Source organism: Lutjanus erythropterus, chromosome 4, assembly GCF_056507025.1.
Source record: "Lutjanus erythropterus isolate fLutEry1 chromosome 4, fLutEry1.hap2, whole genome shotgun sequence".
In the NCBI taxonomy this organism is placed as follows: Eukaryota; Metazoa; Chordata; class Actinopteri; order Lutjaniformes; family Lutjanidae; genus Lutjanus; species Lutjanus erythropterus.
The window spans coordinates 9601640-9627088 of record NC_139320.1 but is presented as its reverse complement, the minus strand read 5'-3'; the positions used below and the strand labels follow the sequence as shown (position 1 = coordinate 9627088).

Below are 25449 nucleotides of genomic sequence, written 5' to 3'. Positions count from 1 at the left end.
CTGTGATCAGTCACCTTGGACTGCTTGTGTTTTCTCCTATAACTTTCATATGCCAGTGGAGATTGTTTACATTAACTACAACATTAAAGAGAGACTAAACAGCCCCAGAGAATCCTGTTTTTGCTGTTTTCCCCCTGTTGCAGTGAGATACAGGTGTACTTCAGGGTGTGTCAGTACACTGTGACATGAGAGCATATCTCTAATCACATCCAACCACTCTCTGAAACCCTGTTTACACTTGGTTTTAAAGTGTTTCAGTGATGCAAACACAAGTTTACAGCTGAGACACATTGCCATTCACAAATGTCTCTGTCATGTGTCTTAAAGGTGTCCAACTAACCACTTGTCTTTAAAATTTTTCTCTGTCTATGTTAATTTTGCGTGCAGGTTAAAGGGCCTACAGACAGCTATCATGTAAGTCTGTCACCAAAAAAAGCACATGGAGATCAAATACAGATTAGGCTTTGGTTTCACTTTCACTCCAACCACGTATATCAGTTTGTCTTATCCATATTTTTTGTTGGCACACTGTCATTGAAACATCCACCACATCCAGCACTGATGACGCATTTCCCTGTTACAGCTGTTGTACTGTACTGTTGTGTTTACATTACAAAAATTTGTGGTTAAATGCATCCCAAACCACCTTGGAAAGTGGTTTGAATGATTGATCACAATGTGCCTTGGTCATCTTTAGCTCTGTCCACTTGTGGAAATGAATGCAAATGCAAATTATTATTATCAGTGATGCTGGTGTGTGGTCAAATGTTAAATAGACCTGAACGTTTCACCCAAAGAGGAAAGTAAAACATTGCTTTAGGGAAATTGAAGAAAGACTCAAACATCTAGAATCACTGCCTCATAGTTGTCTGCCTCCGCCAACCAGTCAAGCTGCACTTCGCATCCATATCTGTCCAGACCCATATAATATATGTGGTGAAGACTTTGAAGTCATTTAATAAAATGCATTAAGTGTATTATTTTTTTTTTGGTGAAACTGAAGTTCTGACTATATTGACATGTATGATTCCAGTGAATAATTTCCAATAAGAGACATCAGACTATTTTTACAGAGGAATGCAAAGGATTGATACAGAGCTGAACATTATGATGTCATGGTGAAGCTGACCTTTGACCTTTTGAATTTACTTCATCATTTTAACCTATTAAATATCAGTGTGAAATTAGCGTATGAATTATTGAGTTGTGGCCAAAAATGTGTTTTGTGAGGTAACAGTGACCTTGACCTTTCAAAGTGTAATCAGTCCATTCTTGAGTCCAAGTTTGTGCCAAGTTTGAGGAATTTCCCTCAAGCCAGTCATGAGATATCATATCACAAGATAGTCCTCGTCTCACGTATGGACAATCCAAGAACATGCTGCTGGTCATGGCTGTTGCCAACGAGGATACATAAACGCATTTCCAATCCAAACTTGCTGTGATTTCTGCTCTGTATCATAGTGAATGAATTAAGGTAAAACGATGAATGCACATCATAGTATTTGCAACAGTCTCTTATTCAGTTATGAGACAATCGTCTCATGTTGCTCTGTATCATAGAATACAAACAAATTTTCTATGAGGATTATAATTATAGAACAATGTGGCCTGTGCAATACATCCATCTGGTGTTGTAAGGGTGCCATCAGTGGTTGAAATTCAATGCTGAACTATCATTTGAAACCTATGCCATTGTTATTGATGGCAGGACTCCAGTTAATCCCTTGTGTTAAGTAGAAATTTATCTTCAGAGATGGAGGACAAAATCTACCATCCTTATTCTGAGCATGAATGTATTCGAAAGTTCAGCTGAAAGTAATATGAAGCTTCAGCAGTTTGAGTTACACAAATCAGGAGGGTATTCACTTGGTCGTTGTAGTCACATTATGTCCTGGAAACAAACCTACATGCGGCTACCAAGAAGCATCCCTCTGCCATGGCTTGGCAGGAAGGAACTGTCCATATTATATTCATACATTACAGACATTTCATATTAAAATTACTGCAACTCGATTTGTCTGCCCTACTTTAAAATGCATTTTCACACAGAATGAGGACTGTGGATTTTGTCCTCTGTCTCTTGCACTGTAGTTGTGTTAGGAGGTGGCTGATAACAGCCAAGATTTACAGCGACCAATGACTCTTTCATACATATGGCAACGTACATGTTGCACCATATGGTAACATATGGTGTTGTTATGGCATGTAGATGCTGTAGCTCCTTCGAACTTCACTACTTTTCTCATTTAATCTGCTGTTTTTTCACTGAAACATGTATCTCCTATGACAGAAATATACTCGAAAGCATTGGAAGATGAAACGTGGCGCTGGGATTAAAGAGCAGCGGAACTTGAGCCAGTCAACAATGCACACAGAATCTTTTGCTCGTGCATCGTCAGATCAGTTGGATCAGTTGGCCACAGGCAACCCCAAGAAGAGAAGACGTAAGCAGGGACATGTCGGGTTATGGGACACAGGAAACCAGAGACTGTTGTGCTCACGTCTTACAGAGACCTGCTCCACCACAACATCCCAGATCAAGCTGTTGCACTGACAGGTGGACCAGTTCTGAGCTGGTAGGACGCAACATACAAGATTCTGGCAGGATGAGGGCAGGTGGGCTTTACATCAGTGATGCTTTGTGCTCAAATGAAGTTGATGGACAATGTTTCCCGGATGTTGAACTTCTTGTGTGAAATGTCGACCATATTCTCATCACCATCTTGCTGCTACTGTTTATACTCAACTTGACGCAAATTCAAAAAATACACTACAGAATTATTTCCTGGGTGTACACATTTATATATATATGTAAATAACTGTATACATTTTCCAGTTTTATTTTGTTTTATATTTCATCCTATTCTACCCTGAGTTAAATTATCTGTATGTATGTTGTATGTGTGTATAGCCTGAAGGAACTGCAACTCTCATTGTACATCTGTGTTGTATAATAATAATAATAAATGACCTTTGATATAGCATGTAAGTATTTGTGCTAAGATAGAATAGAAAGGAATCCAAACTTATCTATTAATGCCACCAAGGGTAGACCCTCAATCACAACAAATTTCCACATTTAAAACCACTCACTTACTTTTGTTATTGTAGCACTAACTTCCCTTTTTCTCCGTCTCTCTCATGCTGTACCGATTCCTCTTACTTGGAAACATCTCTCTCTTATCACACCTCTCCTCCTTTCCTCCCCCTCTCTTTCTCTCTCCGACTGTCTCTATCTATCTTCCCATCCCCCTTGGTGTTTTTCCCCCTCCCTACAATCAATGTGGCTTTTAAGATGCCTATCGATTTGTTCCCCTAGACAGGCCCAGCGCGCTGGGGCGACACTTTGATTGCTGGGCCAGTAATTACTGTTATTATTTATGCATCTGGGCAAAATGGCAGGACTTAACATTCACAGTACAAGAGGCCACAGGCAATCAACAGAGGTGAGCACCTGGAGAGGGAGAGCGGGCGGCAGAGAGACATAGAGAGAGAACAGCATCGGCCCCATGAGAGTTGCACTCCAGAGATGAACGCAAAGAGTGCAGTCAAAGATATTCACACTCACACACACAAACACACACACTCCTGGGAGGGGATATGAAAGCGTAAGCAGAAGATAGGCACATGTGTGTGTGCAAATGCACTTGTATACAAAGGATTGTTCTGTGTGTGTGAGTTTGTGTGTGTATGAGTGTGTGCAAAGAGGTCGTCTTACCTGTGAGAGTCCCAGGTAGATAGAAACTGTCTCTGAGATGTAGAGGAACCGTCCCTCATGACTGACCACGAACACAAAGCCATCCAGAGACTGCGCACATAAAAAAACACACATCACACACACACACACACACACACACACACACACACACACAAAGGCAAACAGAAACAAGACAGACAAATTAGAGCAATTAGTGTGTATCGAACAAATTACAATGAGCTAGAGAACAAACAACCCGTCACCCCTCGGCCTCTTCTCTCAATTCACAAATGCAACACACACACACACACACACACACACACACACACACACACACACACACACACACACACACACACACACACACACACACACACACACACACACGTACAAGCACTCACAAACGCACAAAGTGAATAGACATGAAACAAGTCCCATAGATGCAAGCTGTAGCTACACACAACAGCTGTCAACAAGACCTGCATTACTAAACACACAGAGAGCAGAACAGAAGCAAAAAAGCCACATATGCTCACACACATACACAAGTACAGGACTGGTTAGTAATAGATTACATGTAATTGGGATTAAGATATCATATTACAGAAAAATAACTATAATCAGCTCTGATTTTATTGATTTAAAAATTCTTAATTGGGTATTGAGTCTATGACTGGAATTGTCACAACAACGGTCTGTTATTCATAGCAATGATCATAAAATAATCACAGGAAGTGACATACCTTAGAATACCATAATCAACCAATCAAAACTGGCGATTTAACAAAGCCGTGTAGTCACTGTTGAGAATGTTCCACTGCATATCAAAGTAAGTTACTCCTCTCAGGATTTGTTGTCAGTTTTGTTAATGATGACCTAACTAATATTTACTTTTGTGTTTTTAAACAATGATTTAAGGATAATGGGGTTTTCATTCCATTTCATTTACATTAAAATTAAAGATGAACATGGCCTTTGATTAAAAAACAGTAGCAATAAAAACATTTGCAATTGGTTGTAGAATATTCCCAGTACACCTGTAACTTGTCCCAGTACTATTTTATAAAGTTTTTTGATCTGATCAACTGTTAATGGTGAATATGGAAAATGCATATCATTTGAATTCAATATGTATTTAGACATTTAAAAGAGCAATATGCACATCCAAAACCAGTTCTGTAGTCCAAACAGTCAATTGGAGCCATAGACTAATAAATAGGTTAAATAGGTGGGCTATGGTTGAAGCAGGTTGTTTCCCCTGCAGCCTCTTCCCCAGACTCCAGGAAGCTCAGGAGTGTGAATCCTGGCAACAAAAGCCCACTGCTCTGCAAATATACACTCTGGAGATGGAGTTCAATGACTGCCTGCCTTACTGCTGCAAGACCACATTAACATATTGCTCAGTTTAACCAACAAAAACATTTACTCCCTCTAAAAGATTATTAATGCTTTCGTATGACTCATAAACAGACATTAACTCATTCAGCGAACATTCTGCATTAATGTTAAGTCTAAAATGGGCAAACAAAAACACAAATTACAGGCCAGAATAGCAATTTTAAAGAAGGAGACCACGGCTGTAGCATTTTTGTCAAAGAAGCAAGTATTTCAGTTAAGTTTGTTTGCTTAATATCTGATTACATATCATGATTATTCTATAATTTATTACTGTAAATATATGACAGATTTCTCCTTTGAATAGAAAACAGAATATCTGTGAAACTCAAATTTTCCAGTTTTTTAGTGTAATGTGCAACATTTTCAGTGTTTGATTTTGAAGTAATACAAAAGTATACAGACTAAATCACATTTTTATAAGAAAATGGATTACGTTACTAAATTGCAATGTAATTTGTATTAAGTTACTGACATTTCAAAGTAATCTGACATAACCCTGCATACACACACAGACAGGTCAGACATTTAGACAAGCTCACACATAAAAACATACACAAACAAATAGAGCACAGAGACATGAGAAAATGAGCTTATAGACCGGAGCTGTTTCAATCAACTGTAATAAACTCACAACCAGAGCTTCGTCCGGGATCTCCAGCCACACACACACTCACACACATAAACACATGTATAAACACACACCCAGACACCGGTATGGACACAGACACAGATAGAACCAGAGTCATTACAGCCTGCAGTGATTCTAATGAGAAGTGAAAGGTATACAGCCAGACCATTAGAGAGGACTGCTTCAGAGAATAATACTAATCGTCATAACAAGCATCCAGGAGTGAGCTGACACAGCCTCACACACACACACACACACACACACACACCGACACACACACAGACACACACACACACACAGGCGCACAGACCAGGGCCACTTTGCTCTAGAAGAATGATTGCTATTTTGGCGGCCCAGTGCTTAAAGTGGCAGTGGTAATTTATGCAACTGACACATCCAGTATGCAAATGTGTGGCCGGGGTGTGGGGCGTCGTGTGTCGCGGCGAGGAGAAACCAGCCGCCTGAATGTCGGAGAACTAAAGTGCAATTATCAGGCTATTACGGCGGGAGGACGGCTGGGAGGGAAGAATCATACAGTTTTTCTGGAGCGTTAATTTGATTTCTATCAGCGCCGTTCCCTGAGCTGCCCTTCCTCTTTAAAATGCCGGCGGAGAGCAGACATATGTAACGTTTCTTTGTTTTACCACAACCTTCTCACTTCTAAATTCTCAGCCTCTGTACCGTCTTCTTTTTCCCGCTCATACCTCCTCATACTTAGGCAAAGCCAAATTTAATTGTATTGTATAGCACCTTAACATAATACATCAAGGAACTTTTAGCTTTACATAAGACATAGTTTGAATTAGAGGATGTGGGGTTGTATGAGGTACTTATCAGTAGTAAGGGTGTTACCTACAGTGGATGGTGTCAGCACGGCCCGGTTTGGAGAAGCAGAGAGGAGCACCAGCGAGGAACCTTAGCAATGTACCCCTGTGGACAGTGTCAGCAACAAATCATATTTTAGCGACCTAAAAAAGGACCACCTAAAAGAATCAATATCACTTTAAGTGTATGACATACTTAGAATATTCTCCGTGCTTTACCTAGCCGTTGGACAGCCTTTTCTCGCTCAACCAAACTCCATTTACAAAATCAGTAATTTTACCTCACAGAACATGAGAGTTTCTGGTCTACCTCTGCCTCGATCTGTTTGTTTGTTTGTGTGACCTCAGTGAATCTGAACAAACCTTGTAAAACACTCAAGTCACACAATAACACAAACAAACTAACAGACTGAGGCAGCGGTAGACCAGCATCTCCTGTGCTCTGTGAGCTAAAATTACATGTTTTGGCAGTGGAGTCTGGTTGGATTGAAGAGGGCAATATTTGGCTCATTGAAAGGCAGTTTTCAGAAAGGGCTGTTTGACTTGAAGGTAAAGCAGTGAAAATATTCAAAATAAAGCGTACACTTAAACTGATATTGATTATTTTAGGTGGGCCTTTTTTAGCTGGCTAAAATACATTTTGCTGCTAACCCTGCTGACCCTGTCCACAGCAGCACACTGCTTAGCTTCCTAGCTTCCTATCTGTGTTTAGTTTGCTCTCAGCACCAGGCATTCTTACTCTGTGTATATAGTATTTAATTGTTGTCTATTTTTATATTTTACTATTATTTTTTGTATCTTACATACAGTGTCTATATATGTGGCTATATATTTTATCTATTATATTTTTATGTAGACATGTATTCTTGCTCTAAACAAGATTTCATTGTACCTGCACGATGACAATGAAAGTTATCATTTATGTCTTATCTCCTGCTGCTTCCTCAAACTGGAGCGCGTTGACCGCCATCTACGACAGGTAATACTTTAACTATCGAGAAGTGCCTCATACAACCCCACATCAAATAATTCAATACAATCACTTTAAGATCCTATAAGTTTTTCTCTGTCTCTCTCTTCTCTGGTTCTTCTTCCAGTCATCTCTCCTCCCTCAGTCTCCTCCTCTCTGTCTAAAGTACAATCTGCAGTGTTACCTTCTTCACACTTCCTCTGAGCCTTTGTCTCTACATCCTGCATTTCGTCATCCCTGCAGCCCTTCTGCCCCGGAATCCCCCTCAGGCTCCATTCATCTGTCAGTGCAAAGGGAGGCATTCTTTGGCAGCCAGCGATATCGTCCGAGCATCTGAGGCTTATGAGATATTCGGGTGTCCATGTGTGCGAATGTGAGAGCATGTGCTAGGAGTTTGCTTGGAAATGTGAGCCTGAGACACTGAGGGGAGGAAGACTTGAGTCGGTACAAACTGCAATCGTGTACTGTAGCACAGTGCAGTCACTTATGAGACAAATGTGCTCATCTGTCAAGGAAAATACTTGACAGATTTGAAACTTTTCAGATAAACAGAGGGATTAGGGGTGTTCCTTCATGGGTTTAGAAAATTCTCCCTATTTCTCATGCTGAATAAACCATTTGAAAACCCATTAGACTGTGTGTATTGTCACAAAGCTGAAAACAGAATCAGAATCAAAATCAGAAATATTTTATTTTATTAATTCCCAGGGGATTAATAGAGTTCACTTACCTTGTAAGCTGATGTTTAGAGACCTGAGCTGCGTTCTTTTTACTGCTTTTTCTTTTGATGTATGTTGAGTATGTTGAGTTGCATGCAGTATGCATACAACTGGTACATATTACTTCATCATAATATCGAGCCTTGAACTTTACATTCTGCTCAAACATCCTTCACAGTCTGTGGTGCAAAATTTGAGGTAGCTACTATTATCACATCGCGGTTATATGCTTTCACCAACCAATCAAGTTGCCATTTACATCCATGTCATAATCAGCGTAATTCATAAATTTGTAAATTAGTGTGAATTCTTAAGTTATAGCCAAAAATGTGTTTTGAGAGGTCACAGTGACTTTGACCTTTGATCACCAAAATCTAATTATCTCTTCCTTGAGGTCAAGAGGACATTTGTACCAAGTTTGTAGAAATTCCCTAATTCTTGAGATGGTGTGTTCATGAGAATGGGACAGACATGTAGATGTACAGACAGAATACACAGAGGACAGCGACAAAAGATTACACTCCCAAACCTAGAAATGTGGTAACATCTCAAATATATGATGTAAACACATGTAGCTACATGATGTCATTATAATCATTAGAGAAGAAGGAGGAGGGTGTGGGTGCTGTGGTTGTTACCTGCAGGAGGTGCGCCCCTAGGTGCTGCTCAAACATGTCAGTGGCCAGAGAATGAGATGATCGTCTTACTACAAAGAGAAAAGAGACAAACACAAATTAGACACTCACTGATGTCAACTTTTACTCAATACTACTTGTTCAAAAGTTTTGAGGATGATAATAAGAAGTTTTCAGATCCTTGGTAACTCTTACCACTCATACAAATTTTATTTTCCCTTATTAAGTATAAATTTGAGACAGTATCTGTCCCACTAGCACACATTGTCCTGTAGAGACATGAGTTTTGCAGTTACATCAAAAATATCTAAATATCTATAGGAGAATTTTGCTTGTAAAAAAGGTGTCCTGCGGGCTTAATGAGCCTCAACTGCAGTGTCCTCAGATTGGGTCCCACTGTCAAGTTTAGTTGCATGTGGTTCTCTGGCTGTCTCTCCTCTGATTATCTGTCATTTCTTTAATGTCAATGGACTAATACAAGCATAAAATTCAGCAAGAAATACTTAAAAACACCATTTAAAGACTTGTTTATATCCTTCCATTAGGAATGGCAGAAAGTCAAAGAAAATACACAGAATGAAAAAGCTAAATCATCTTTTCTCCCACTGGGCTTGAATGCATTTTGACTATTTTGACCGTCTTGAACTTGAATGTAAGAAGCTTAAAAGTTATACGTGAGTTGATTAAATGTTATTTTGTTATCACCAATTGTTGCGGACCTCTGACCTTGAGTAGAAATCAGATGCGGACCTTTGGGTAATAAGTTTAAAAATCCCTGCTTTAAAATGTCGGGTCTGGATAACGATATAACTACAAGAGGTGAAACAACTCCACGAAAAGCTGCTCATTTTAACTCTATGGACATTTACAGTGTCTCGTATCAAGAAGGTGATGTTAACAAACTCAGCAGGTACTTCACTTTCAGTTTGGGTTAATACAGCTATGACATACTAGTGATTATACAAAATCATGTGTAAATGTGACTCAGCAGGGTTTGTAATCATGTTGCATCTCTGTGACGTCTTTGAACCTGCACTGAAACGAAAAGTGAAACTTGAACCAATCATGTCTGATAAACAGAAGAATCGACCGAAACGGTCACGCTTGTCTAAAAAAGAAAAAAAAGAGAGCATAAGGAAGGGTGGGGGGCTGCTGTGTGACGCACACCACTCAATTGCCGCCAGACACGCAAACAAACACACACACGCACACACTCATAGTGTCTGCATCGCCACTCTTAATGCATCCCAAACACAAGCTATCAGAGCTGCTTCAGTGCCAAAGTGGTGCTGTTTACCAAGGCAATTACAATACAAATAGAGTTGGAGGTGGTTAGGTAGGGGAGGGGGGTGGAGATAGGTACGAGAGGAGCAGAGAGGGTACGGCTGGGAAAATGAGAAAACACTAAGGAAGGCGAGAGTGATCACTTTCTCCCGAGCACACGCGGCCATGAGGGGCCGCAGTGACGTGGAAGATTAATTTAGCAATCAGCCGTATTTACTGTTTTATGTCAAAAAGAGTATGTGACGTTGTGTATAAGTGTGTGTGTGTGTATGTGTATGTGTGTGTGTTTGTGTGTGTGTGTGTGCCTGCAAGTGTGTGATTGCAAAAGTGGGGACCATACGTGAGAACTAATCTCACTCCAACAGGGCTGTTTTTGAACACAATGTTCCTTATCCGACATTGACAAACTATGTGTGTGTGTACGTGAAATGTGTGTACAAGATCATATGTATGTGTGCACGTGTGTGCATGACTTTAAGGATCATCGGATATCTGTGTGTGTGTGTGACTGTGTGTGTGTCGCTGCAAGGCTGAGGGAAATCAATACACGTTATGACAGGAAAATGAAAGCGCTGCTCTGGGTTACAACTGAACACAGAGGGAGGGTCGGAACACACACACACACACACACACACACACACACACACACACACACACACACACACACACACACACAAATATACACAATCACATACACATATATATTGCCCAGCTGCCTGCTTGTGATGTGGGTTCGGTGAATAGAAGAGGGAGGCATTCCATTAGAGCTATAGACACACCACACACACACACACACACACACACACACACACACACACACACACACACACACACACAACACAGCAATGAATTCTCATGCACAGACTACACAGGGGCAACATGCCCTCCGATTAAACAACACAAATACCCGCGTGCACACACAAACTCTCTCACACACACACACACACACACACACACACACACACACACACACACACACACACACACACACACACACACACACACACACACACACACACACATAAATACAGAGTTGCCGGACAAAGCCACAGTGGCATTGTGAGATTGGGGTCCCCCTGTGTGACAGAGTGTGAATATAAATAAGGCGAGTCCATTCAGGCCTATGAAAGGGGGTCTGGTGCTGGGACCCTTCAGCCCAGCCAGTCGCTGCCTGGAGGGGGGATGGGGAGCCCGTCTTGCTCTCTGCCTGCCTGCCTGTCAGGCTCCCTTTTGGGGCTTCGATGGAGCTGCAGCGCTGGGGAGTCTGGAGGAAGCCACCCCCATCATGACCAGAGGAGAATGAATCAAATAGCATACACACACACACAAACATCGGGGGGATAGTTTGCCTCCCAACTGAAGAGAAATACATAAAGTGTGTGAAGGTGTGTGTGTGTGAATTTCATGCCACAGTTCCCTGGAGGAGTGAAGGTGATGGTGGGTGATCAGTAGTGCTGAGTAGTGTCAGTGGGGCGGAGGAAACGCTGGATGTGACATGAGGCCAGGAGGGCTGACGGATGAGTCTACACATTCACACACACACAAACACACACACACACACACAAATACACAGAGGACCATTTATTAAAGACTGCCAGGGTACAATAGGGCAGCCAGGAAACCAAAACACTGGACCTGGTGTGTGTGTGTGTTTGTGTGTGTGTGTGGATGCATGCACGAACGTGTGCACATGTGAAGAGAGAGAGAGTCTCACAGCGGTGTTGGTATCTCACCCTGAGAACAAAGATCCTTCTGTAGTGCTGCTGTGAGCCCCTACTTCTATATGTGTGTCTGTGTGTGTGTGTGTGTTAGTGAGGAGGCCTTGCATGATTCTGTTTGTACCCTTAAATAGTATCACTTCTAATATCTTGTCTAATTTGTACAAGTAAACTTAATTGTTCAAAATCTTTTAAAGTAAAATTGGGGTTTCATTTTCTTTGCTGGGCATAACGCCTTGAATGTTCAAAAGAGGAGCGTTTTTCCCTGATTTTGTAGACTTGCTCAGGTTTAGGTGATTTGATATTTTTTCCTTGATTTTTGTGCTTCGTCCACAGGTAAACAGTTGCTGTTGTTGTTGTGGTTGTCTTTTTTATAATCCAGTCTGTCAAGGACCTTTTATTTTGAAAACTGACCGGATTATCTATGTCTGACTTCCTGCCTCCTTGATCTGCTATGTGTAGCCTAATGCGTATTCCATCAAAAATAGACTTGTATTCAGCACATATTCTCCACAGAGCAGAGCGGTGAGCCGGTTTCCTCCGGTGGAATCACAAGAATTGTATAGAATGGCTGAGATCAGCTCCGGCATCTGCAGCTCAGCTGTAACGCCTCGCAGCCGTGCCCGGTGGAATCAACTGACTTTCCCCCAGGAGACTGGGGTTCATGTCCTGTATGAAACCAAAAGTCAACATTGACTTATTTCAAGTTTAAAGAATCTGTGAAAATAAACATTCATAACTATTGAAAACCCTGGTTCAAAAACAGCTTATTTTTCTGTTGGGACCATTTTTGGTTGGTTTGTTGAAATAAATGCGGAATTTTTATTATAAAAATCTGCACACAAACATGCCCAATTCAATCCTAAGAAAAATGTACAAAAACTTGACATGACAATATATATTGAATTTTGATTTAATTTGATTTCTAATACATTTTGTATGCTTACTGTTACATGCATAAGACCCTTAATTATATGTTTAGAAGACTATTGTGGATTTGGGTTTACAGAGGCTTTAAGTTACTGAATTTCCATTACATATGGGATTTCTGTAAAGTTATTTTTGTCAGGTGATGTACGTATTTTAACCCAAACCATGATCTTTTCCTAAACCTAACCAAGTAATTTTGTTGCCTAAATCTGACCAAACTGCTGGCGTTTCACAATGTGAACCATCCAGTGGTCACGAATGTCATTTTTGAAGTCACCAGCAATCAACCTTTTCTTGAGGTATGAGGATGAGTTGGTGTGTGTGCACAATACAAAACAAAACACAATTGGTCAAAAATTCCACAAGATATCTGAGGGTAAAAATCATGACAATAGTTAGTACTTAAGTGAATCATATAAAATGTACATGTAAAAGTAACAATGTAAAGATGTTTTGGTGCACAAGCGGAAACCTGAGCTCTGTTTCAGCAGCTTTCAGACTGCACTACACCACATGTATCTCAAACAGCTGTACTTTTTCCCTCCTGTGACAAATTTTGCCCAAAATATACAGTAAATACACCATGAGAATCTACATTCAAGAGAAAGTGGTAAGAAGTAAATAATGTTACTCGGCTGAACAGAAATGTGATGCGTGTGGTGACTAATGGCCCAATTCAGGCACCAGCAATAAGGGATTATTGCCAACATTTTGGGTGCACTGACTTTTACCTCCAAATAATGGTAGAAGCAATCAGGCTCAACTGCTGTTGTTTACAGCCTGTCTGATTGGCTGATGACTCATTCTTCACCCCGTCTCACTTACTTGTAGCTTTGTTGCCATGCTCCCAGATCTCAGCAATTACTTTGATGAGGATACAAGAAAATAAGACTCAAGTTGCTGCGGTCTACATCCATGTAACACATGCTTGTGTACAGACCTGGACGCAGACCTGTATGTGTAAGCCTGAGATCTTTGATCGGCCCTTTCTGTCACACTCCCATTTCATTAGCTTCCCAGGACTCTGCCGCGAGGTTTAATTTCATTGTGGGAATAGGAGACAGAATGGGACTGGCTGCGATCGGACACGTTAATTATAGTCTGACTTGCAGGTCAATTCTTGGGGTCTCCCCAGCGCTCCACAAGAAGAAAAGATAGAAATTTCATTTGAATGATTTTCATTATACCTCTGTCTAATACATAATTTAGTCCCAGTTAAGTCCATGAGTAATGGCTGCACACACACACACACACACACACACACACACACACACACACACACACCTATACACCCCCCCCCTCCTACACTCTTAGAAATACAGATGCCAGCTAGATCCCTACAGGGTTTTTTGGCTTGTCCGCATGGGACAACCCATTGTGAGCATTTTAGGTTCCAATTGAAACCCTTTCAGTGAATCCTGTCAAGAACCTAACACAAAGGGTTATACCGAGAACCATCTGTGAAAGGTTTCACCTGGTCATATGGTGTATGATAGCTTTGACAGAGAACCTTTTTAGGGTGTAATGGTTCCACCCAGAATCTTCATTTAGGCTTTTCCACCAATGTGGAACCAGCACTGTTCATGTTCATGCATCTAATTTTAATTTTTTTTGGAGCATTTCCACTAACAATGAACTGGTTCAGCACCTGAATAGTTCTCCTGCTGGAACCCAAAAACAGCAAGTTTTTCTTGGGAACCAAAGTGGGCTATAGGATAGCTGAAATCTTGAAGAACTCTTTCATTAAGGTTTTATCAAGGTTTCTTTTTATCATAATATGAAAAGGTTCTTAATAGAATCCCCTGGGTTTGTTCTAGGTAAAACCCTCAGAATAAAAAGGTTCTCAGTAGAAATCAATGCATGGGTTTTGGATAAAACTCTTGGAACATGAAAAAAAAACCCTCTTGGTAAAACCCCCAAAGGTGTTCTTGATAAAACCTTCACAACAAAAAAGGTTCTTTGTTGAACCCCCCTTGGTGGGTTCTAGATAAAGCCCTTGGAATATATAAAGGCTCTCAGTAGAAAACCCTGAGTAGGTTCTAGATAAAAAATTTAAAAAAACCTCTGAATATAAAAAAAGGTTATCAGTAGAACACCCATTGTCGATTCTTGTTAGCACCACTAGAAGACGGAAAGGTTTGGGATAAAACACCCAGAGAAGGTTCTGGTTGGAACTGATTATATTTGGCTGTTGGTATAACTTGCTGAAAGGGTTCCAAGTGAACCATTATAAAAGGTTCTCCCAGAAACCAAAAAGGCTTCTGCTAAGGGGACAAGCCGAAGAACGCTTTATGGTTTTAGTAAGCACCAGAGAGTTCTATTCAGAACCTTACCAAGGTTCTAAGGCTGCTAAAAATAACCCACCTATGGGGTTCTATTGAGAACCTTTTTATATTAGGGTACAAAGAACACCTGATGAACCCTTGACAAAAGAGTATTTCTACAATCCTCGAAGAACTCTTTCTTCCAAAAAGGGTTCTTTGGATAAAAAGGATCCTAAATGAAACCCTTAGTCTTACAAAGAACACTTGACAAACCCTTTTTTTCAGAAAAAATGGTTCTTCAGAAAAACATGATTCTGGGTAGAATCTCAGCCCTTCAGAAAGCATGTGATGTCCACTTTGGTTCTCAAGAAAAACATGGTATTTTTTGGTTCCAGCAGGAGACCAAGTATTCAGGTCCCTGATCAGCTTATTGTTGGTGGAAATGCTCCAAAAACTTCAAAATTAGATGCCCTCTTCAAAAAACGATTCTTCAGAAGCAAATGCTTCTGGGTAACAGTTTAGCCCTTCAGGAAGAACCCTTCTGGAACCCTTATTTCTGAGAATGTAAATGCACATAACCATACATGCTGTCTTCTTCTCCACCCCCACAATGTCAACCTTTTTAACCAGGTTAGAATGTTACCATGGGAACCAAACAGATAACGGACACAGTAAACCCCTCTGTCCTCCTCTTCAGCTCCCTCTCTCTGTCTTCTTATCTGTCTTTGTCTCTCAAGTCTTGCTCCACTGCCGTAGTTTTCACCCTTTCAAAACAAGAGCCTGATCACCTGCCAAGTTGTTTACTACCATCCAAATGTGACGTTTGGGCTGTTCGACAGACACAGAGAGAAAGAGTGACCCTAATCGCAGCGTCCCTCTCTGGCGCAATTATCTTCTCACTCTGACATCCATCCCTCCCTCCATCTCTCCTCCATCTCTCTGTCTCTCCTCCATCACTCCCTCACTCCTTTTGCGGTCGAACATAATTTGAGTGCAATTAACTTCCCTTAAAAGCCCCGGCTGCTTTAAACGCCGTGAATTAGAGGGGAGGCAGACGCAGGGAGAGCGCGAAGAAGAGGTGAGGGAGACAGAAGGGAGGGGAGGGGAGGGAGACAGAGGCAATGAAAGAAAGGAGGAGAAGAGGGGAGACAGAGAGGGAGCAAGTGGAGGCAGAATGAAAGTCAATGTCACCAACACCAGGGAGGAGAGGTGTGTTTGACCTCACTAACAGAGACAGTAAAACACTTCAGCTGGCCCTGTTGCTGGCACTGAGTTGTCATTGTACTGTACCTTGTAAAAGACTGAGGGGTTCTCCAGCTGCTGAATTGCACCTGTTAGAGGATGAGTTGCTACAGATTTGTGGAGAGACAATTTCTGCAGCCAAAAATGTAAATTTCACACAAATATATATATATATATATATTAATATATAATAACCTGGACTGCTTCATTTAAAATGCCCAAAATGTGCAAAATTTAATTTTTTTATGCTCTGGTTCTGGCCAGAGCTTCTCTTCATTATAATAAGATTGTACCCATCAAGTTATTTATCAGCATGGTTTATATTATTGATTGTACTGTAGATACAGGCTTCCGGATATGTTGGTATTAACTAATGTGCATTCTGATAAGAAACAGGAAATTACTCTGCAGAAATGCCAAAGATATGTTTGAGCTAATTAAGAAACACATTGGCATTACATCAGGGAGGAGTGGAAAGTTTATCTTTTAACCGTAAAACGTCCCTCTCTCTACATAACTCTGTGGGAATTTCATTACCAAATTTTAGGGATCTTTATCAGGTATGTTTGCCCATGTTATGTGGTTTGTTAAAAAAAAAAAAAGATTGTCCAACATGCCAGCATTGTTTTTTAAATATCAATATTGGTATTTGCCTGAAAAAACAATTATTCATCAAGTTCTTCAAAAGAAGAGGATTTTGACAATCATATAAGTTGTATGATTGGCAGAATCCTCTTCTTTCTTCTCAAGAGCAATTTACAATCTTGTTTCACCAATCTTGGAACCTTTGTTTGGGAACAATTCAACCTTTGGGGGCAACAGTCAATGATTCTGGGCTTCAGGTGTAGCCAGCGCATACCTGGGCCAAGACTTCCTCTTCTTTTTCCTGGTCACTGTTAACAGTCTGATGCAAACATCAGTACTTTCTGTAGGTGTTTTAATATATATATATATTAAGTTAAAAGGCTAATAAAAAGCTACATCATGGACAGACAATAGCTAATGGGTTTCAAAATTGCATGTCAGTTCTGCCTCTTTCAGTCTTGCCATACCAGACAATTCAAAATCTTGCCAATTACTTTGGGAAATGCAAGCTTGAATGGTGCAGAGAATGGATGCTAACCTATGCCACTTACATTTTTTCAAGAACAAGGAAGCGCTTTACCTGAAACAATGTTCTCCCTCTATTCTCCTCAGTAATAAGCACACAGCTTCTGCATGTCATGACCCCAATATGAAGGGCAGCCCTAAAGACTCTGGCTCAGCAAAGGAGGTTGTGTTTTAAAGCTTTAATTGTTTCCACCAGTTTTAGCATGAAAAGCAGGGAGATTGCACTCAGTCTCTACTGAGTCAAACATTTAGAAGCTGACATGTAAGTCTATGCATCTTTTACTCTCCACACGGACTGTTTACTTGTATGCAACCAAAAACTGTTCAAATGTGGTTAATCAATACCACTCAGACTACAACCAGCCGGAGACCAGAATGCTCCTGATACTAAAATCTTGTCCCTTGCAGACAGATTCTGCATTCATGTGCAGATGTCGGTTTCTAGAGATGATGTTTTCACTGACCTTCAGCGGTTTAACTTCTGAATCAAATCAAATCTTGAGGCGTACTCAAGGGTGTGCCAGTACACCGTGACATCACAGTTGGGTGTGGTCACTAGTGCAATAGGTCACACTTCTAATCACACTGTGATGCAAGGTGCGGCCAGCAGCAAAACACACTTCAAACTTTCAAGACCAGACAGCAGTGAAACACTGCTTTTCAGCCTCATGTAACCCCGACTTAGCTGGAAAAAAACCCAAACAGTAAAATGATCAACCAAACCTAGGTTGTTAACATTCACCACAATTTACAGACTTTCTGATTCATGAGAGTTGAGATGAGTGCACACTGTTGTCCTGTCCAGTGAGGGTATTGCTCACTTTTAGTTTAACCACTGAAGTGGTTAAATGATTGTGGCTAAACTGTTAGCTTGTTTACAACCTGTGACAGCTTGTGTTTCTTGGCGTATCAGATATCTTTTTTAGAAATGTTTGTGCTGTTTCTAGATCTCAGCAAGATCACAATTTTACCACAAGCTACAAAAAATCTTGTTAGAAAAGGTCTGGTTAAAATAAACATGAATTATCCTTTAACAGGACACTTAAAAAGGCAGGGAAATAGAACCCCCCCCCCCCAGCAAAATTTACTCAATATAGAGAGGTTTTGAAATATGAATGATTGGGGGGGGGGTTATCCGTCAATGTGCTGTGCAAATAGGTACAAACAGACACACATACACACACACTGAATTGGAATGAACATCATGGGTCATTTTACTTTTCCTCCCTTCAGCCTTTCCTTTTCGTTTGCTCCTTCCTTCCATAATCTGTCTCTCTCCTTCTCCCCCCCCCTTCCCTCCTGCTCTCTCAATCTCTCTCTCTGTGAAGGTCATGCAATTGATTTTCCTCTGTCTATTCATTTTTCAAGACTGGCTTTGAAACGTGGGAAGCAGACAAAAGCCACACCGGCCCCTCCCCTTCCCTCCATCCCTCTCCTCCTCTCCTCCACCCGCCACCTTTCCCTTCCCTCTCCACTGGCCCTCGCCCCGTCCAAAAACCCTCGGACAAGGGGGGAGAGTGGAGGAATGCAACCTCCTCCTCTTTCTTCTCTCCTTCCTCCTTCCTCTCCTCTTTCTCTCTTTATTCCATCTACATTTGTCCCTTCCCCTCCTCTCCGTCCTCCTCTCCCTTTCAGCTGGATCTCTGACCACATTCCACTAACGGAATTAAAGTCATGCATCACACTTAAAACCCTGCCAATGCATTGTGGGTAGACTTGTTCAAACTGATGTCCAAATTAGCATCGCATTTTCAGCCTTGGCCCTGCACAGACTGTGTGACCTGCTTGTAAAAATCTCCAAACATTTAATAGAATACTCAAGATATCAAGGTCCCGGCCCGGTGGAAGAAATGTTCAAGATAATTCAGACTGAAACGCCGTTCACATGTAGCTCACATGCGTTTCCGTGACCTTCGCGTATAGCTGCTTCAGTTATGGCTCACATTTATACAAGAAGTGCTTCTCATTGTGGTGTAAGAAGCACACCTTGCATTTGTCTTTCTACCATGCTTTCAGTTCATGTACAGGACAGCACAGCTACTTTTCTAAACAGCAGGTATTTTCTGTCAAGGCCAAGGAAAGCCTGGAACACTGAGGAAAAACAATTCACTGTGTGTAGTGCTCCGTCAAGGCCATGGCTGTGTGTAAGTGTGCCGGTGTGTGTGGATATCACTCAGACATTCAGATTGTGCTGCGCTGCATGGCTGATTAGATATCGATGGATCCCAATGGATTCACCCATAATAATGTATATTTTCTGATACTGTGCTATAGATCAGGGCTCAGCATGTGCGCATTATACAAAATGATTTCTCAAAGTGGAATACTGTTGGTTTACAGTGAGGTGTTGCTATTTGATGGTCAGATATTTATCATTATGGCTCGGTATTGAACCTCAATAGCTAGGACAGACTGAAAAGAGTGGGAAGCACTGAACACTGAAAATGATGAGATGATACGATTCTTATGCGTCCCAGTCCGATGCAACATACTACTCATGTACAGTATGTGCTTATGGTAATTGTCATACTGCTTTTGCAATTAGTATACAAAGAAAATCAATGTATCTAATCAATGTACAGAAAATGATACAGTGAATGCAACAATGGATGTCAATAAGCTTTCTAAGTGGAAGACATATTGACATGTTACAGTAGGCTGAAGTTCATTTAGTTGCTTCAGTTTCATTCATTCATTCATTCATTTTCTGTAAGTGCTTATTCCTGAAGGGTCGCGGGCTGCTGGAGTCTATCCCAGCTGACACTGGGCGAGAGGCGGGGTTCACCCTGGACAAGTCGCCAGTTCATTGCAGGACTGACACATAGAGACAGACAACCACTCACACTCACATTCACACCTATGGGCAATTTAGAGTCACCAGTTAACCTAGCATGCATGTCTTTGGACTGTGGGAGGAAGCCGGAAAACCCGGAGAGAACCCACACAGACGCGAGGAGAACATGCAAACTCAGCACAGAAAAGCCCTGATCCAACCAGCTGGAGGATGCTTCAGTTTCAGTTTCCTGATACTGTGCATAGAACATGTTATTAGTAAGACTTGAGCTTTTCCTTACAATCTTACAATAAATAAATGCATATATATACATACACACCCATATATATGATGTTTACTCAGCAAATCCGACAATTTCTTTAAATTTTTTGCAGCTGTGTAGATATGATAATGATCATTTTGACTATTTTATTCAGGCAAACTTATTTTACAGATGTTTGTGCTAAGAAACACTAAACACTGTTGCTCTTAAAAGTTTGGCAGATTTTATAGAAAATATAAGCATGTTTATATTTATCAAATTAAAGGGGTACTACAGTAATGTAGTACTGCACTTCCACTTATGACTTTTACACCTGGGACACACCACCTGCGTGAGCAGTGTATTTGCGACACTGAATCTAAATAGCATGGTTAGACGTTCGAGCAGCCACACGACCTGCATGAACAACATGGCTCTTTTCCATGTGATGCACGCAGTTCTCTGCAAAAACAGACATTGAACGTGATCTGTTGATAGTCATACTGACATCATGTCTACAACATAAAACCTACTAGTCTACTGCCAATATCTATGTCTTTATAGTATGTCACAGATATGAAAAACATGATTTTTTCATCTCAACACTTCTTATATCTGTTTCAAATCTGTTTCAAATCAGCAGACATCTACACTCTCAGACTGGGCTGGTTGGCAGTAGCAACACTGCTGCAGCAGCACTGTCTGTGCTGTCACACACAGGTAGATGTAGAAAGTATAGCCCGGGCATTGATCCCTAGTATGGTTCAAGCTCCAAAACCACTGGATCATACATTTTCAATAATGCAGCTAATAGCGTCCAGTTAATACCATGACTTTCAAACAGGTTTTCTGTTATACTTTTTTTAGTCTGGGTTAAGTGCAACAGAAGATGATGTACAACTGTTTTCATACAATCAGTCGTTTTCCACATAACGACTAAACTGACTTTTATGTGTATAACAGTGTAGTGACCCTTTAAGGAGTTTGAGAGAAGTACTAATTTGTATCAACCATGTTGACACTCAGCCCAATTTAATATAGATATAAATATAAAACCTTTATATCTTATAAATAATGTATCATACACATTGTGGTAAAGCAAACCACACACAGTCACACACAAACATGCTATTAACATGACTGTTTTTTGTCACATTCACTGAAATTAGACAAGAACTGGCTTGAGCACACACACAGACACACAAACACACACCTCTAATTGTACTGTAGCTGCATCGTTTCCCCTCAGTAATAGTAGCAATTAGACAGGCTTTATAATTACACTGTCCTCGTTATATAGTTAATTTCTGTAATTACAAATCGCACCAATAGTTCCCTCCCTCTTTGTGTATCATCTATCTCCCCCTTTCTCACACACACAGACACACACACACACACACACACACACACACACACACACACACAACACACACTCACATGCAGACAACATATATATTCTGCTCAAACAACCCTATGTAATGTCTTTGTGTGATTACTGTAAATGCACATGTATGTTTACAGGCCTGTGAATGAACATGTGTTTGTGTCACATTCACAGGATGAGTAATTATGGCCGCTAATAGAGGACTGGATAATTGTCCTGGTCCGAGCTGAGTTTTTGTGGTGTGGGGTGTCTCTGTGGGCGGGAGGACGTGGGCAGATCACACTGCTGAGGATTGTTTTCGATTGAAAGAGACATGCAAGCAGAAACATGGATTTCAGCGGTCTGTGTGCACTGGCAACACACATCAGCATATTTATCTCTGCTGTATAATTTTCTTATAGGCTGAACAGTGTGAATCCTGAGTCGAGAAACGATCCATCACTGCCATGTCTCATTTAACACTGCATACTTGTCAAAGTTTCTATTTGTGTACAATTAAAACCACACAATCTACTCATGGTAAATGCATGAAAAGGGTGCATAACTAACTCAGTAATTCTAAAAATATTTCCAACCAAATACAAATACTGAGGTCATGAGTCCAAGACTGTCACACCCCAGAGAAATTTTGACCAGACAAGAAAAAGGCCTTGTTGTATTACTTGAATTTTTATATTTTGACTAAAATGGACTCTCTCTAGGCTGCCAGGAAAGAAATTCTGGTGGGAAACTTAACTCCCCCACATTGCTAAAACCTCATCTTCTCTGAGAAAATAGATGAAGACATGACCCCAGTGTCCGCAGTAATAGCTGCCAGAAGTGGGACAGTGTGATTTTTTTTCTTTTTCTTTTTTTGCAAGTCACAAGTAAGTCTCAAGTATTTAAATTCAAGTCCCAAGTTAAGACTAGCAGGTTGTTGCATCTCCATCTGTAATTTTTGACCTGCAGAAGTTGCATCCTGCTATTCGTGTTTTGTTGACCTCCTCATAGTTTTTGTATGGGAACAAAATTATCTTTGGTATATTTTTTTCTATCTGGAACTCAGTAACAGAACAGTGATTCTTCATGGTTCCCTCCTGCTGCTTATTTGTTTGCTGTCTGATTGGTTCAAGCAATGTGGATCTGGGTAATTCCCAACTTTCTGATAATAAATAGCATTAACATGAGTTGATTCAGGAAATTAGGAGAAATGAATTGATTTGTGGCATTGCATGTGGCTCTTTTGTCCCTCTCCTCTGGCTCTCTGTTGCTATGATAAAAAATTATGTGGTAAAGGTCAGTTATATTTTTAACATTTTAATTTCCATTTTTCATTATTGTAGGTCTAAAGTGATTCTTAATTCTCCAGTTGTGAAATGTGTAGCCTATACACAAATTTAAGGAAATATTTAAATATTTTGTCGACTGAAATGTGCATCATAGCCTACGTCTATGGCTTGACACCTTTTCCTTTAAATTTTCTAGTCTTTCTAGTCTTGAGTCTCCCTAGTCTAGCCATGGATGCCAAATCCAAAAAAAGAAAAGTCTCAGAGTAAAATAGAGATTATAATAGCTGTAATAGATTGTTGTTGTTTTTTTTGACCAAAAGTAAACACTGCCTATCCCCAGGCTTAGGGGAAGGTATCTGGTATCTGGAAGGTAACTGATTAAGTCAAACTTAAGTAGTAAGTCCTTTTTGATTTTGTCAGCTTGAGTCTAAAGTCAACAAAGTTGTGACTTGAGTCCACACCTCTGGTAGCTATGGCCCTTTCTCCTGCTTGCTGGATGTTCAGACAGAACACAAATTAAATTTTAGTGGTGGCGTGACTGCATAAAAAGTCAATGAAAAAATGCAATTCTAAAAAAGGCCATCCCTCCATCCGCTTCAGTTTGTTCACTCACTTAACCAGTTTAATTCCATTATATTCAAGAGAGGGCAGACAACTTTATGGCTGCTATCTCCAAAATGTGGCAACTCACATGAAAACATCTAGATGGATGAAAAGTACTGCAGGCCAGAGGAAAAATATGTATTGCTATTTCTTTCCAGATGATTTCTCTTTTGCTCACCTTTGCTGCAGTTGCTGTCTCCCTCCATCAAAGGACTCCAGGGCGGGTCTCCCTGGCTGGCAAAGGTGCGCATGTGCAGGTAGCTGATGGTCAGCCGGATGACGGAGGCCTTGTCCAGCTGGCTGGTGATGGCGCCGGGCAGAGGCAGCATCTTGGCCAGCTCAAAGAACTCAAAATTCTCCTTCCCCCGCCGCGAACGAGCCGCATTGCGAGACTTCTCTTTACGCAGGTTCTGGAGACTAAGAGATGAACAAGGAAAATGGTGTGGAGGAGGGACAGATAGGAGTCATATGGAAGAAACAGATAAACATAAAAACAGTCTGAATCAGCACTGTGTAGGATGGGACAAACTGGTATCACATAATGACTATTCAGTGACCACCTGTTGATTGATTCGTGCTCCGTACAGACGGCCTAAGCATCAATCCAGAAAACTCATTTCATAAACACATATGCTGGTAATGGCTCCTGCAATTCAAGTGAAACAATCTCCATTCTGACCCATTGCAGATTGGCCTGGTAATTACAGACAAACTCCCTCCTTCTATCTGCCACAGCGCAGTCCTAATAATGCCATTTGCTCCAAAATCCATATGTGAACACACATACACAATCTCTCGCTGCCTATCTCTCACTTTCCTCCTCCCTTTCGCCCTCTCCCTCTCTCTCATCTGGTCCCGGGCTAGTGAGCTGAAGCCGTGATTGAGGGATCAATAGGAGAGGGAGGGGCAGAGTGACAGAGGGGGGCCGGGGCTCAGGTAGCCTGTCTCTCTGATTGGGTATTGACTCTCCTCAATGGGGCCTGAGTGGTGGAATTATGTTGTCACAGCCACTTCACAATTTGTGTCGGTGCTGTGTTCGAATAAAGTGCACGCGTGTGTGTGAATGTGTGTACGTGTGTGTGTGTGTGTGTGTGTATATGTGAGATAGAGAGGAGAAAGAAGAACCAGCCTTTCTCCCTCGTGTCTGTGTTGTTGATTCTCATCCTAAGAAAGACCACCAGTGCTGCGTGTCTGTGAGTGAAGGAAAGAAAAGAACAAAGAAAATGGCTGTACATACATAGTCAGGGTTGGGAGGGTTACATGAAAAATATATTCAGATACAATTACTAATTACCTATTTAACAATGCTGTCAGTAAACTAATCCAAGTATCACAATATTAAAGTAATGGGACTTGATTACTTTCTTGATTTCTTCTGTCTCTCTTTTGGATTACCTCAGTACCAAATATGGTGACATTCTTTTTATGTGTAGCTAACATTAGTAGTTTGTCCTACGTGTTGTGTTAGCGTTAAATGTTTCTTTAAATTAATAGTCAAGTCCTTGGATGATGACAGCATTTTCACAGTTTAAGGCAGAACTTGCACTGTACTGTGATGTTCCATTTTCTGATTTAAAGATAAAACAATAAAAAATAATGGTGATAAGCATTTTTCAGTAGAGGACATGCTAATGATTGGTTTCACTCAAGACCAGAGTGGAGTTGTAAGACTCATAAAATGCTGCAGTGTGTGCACTGCACATATTAGTATATCGTTCTTTATTTTAAAGTCTATTTTAG

The 25449-nt window shown here is 40.8% G+C and overlaps 1 protein-coding gene across 2 annotated transcripts in view; it reads right to left on the bottom strand.

The window, feature by feature from the left end:
* The window catches only part of npas1 (neuronal PAS domain protein 1), a 98137-nt gene that overhangs the window by 18994 nt on the left and 53694 nt on the right, over window positions 1-25449 (bottom strand). For both annotated transcript variants that reach the window (XM_084716911.1, XM_084716910.1), the window contains 3 exons: window positions 23888-24126; window positions 8875-8942; window positions 3719-3808 (listed from right to left, as the gene is read on the bottom strand). In XM_084716911.1, the coding sequence (XP_084573037.1) occupies window positions 3719-3808; window positions 8875-8942; window positions 23888-24126 (397 nt within the window). The remainder of the gene's footprint in view (window positions 1-3718; window positions 3809-8874; window positions 8943-23887; window positions 24127-25449) is intronic.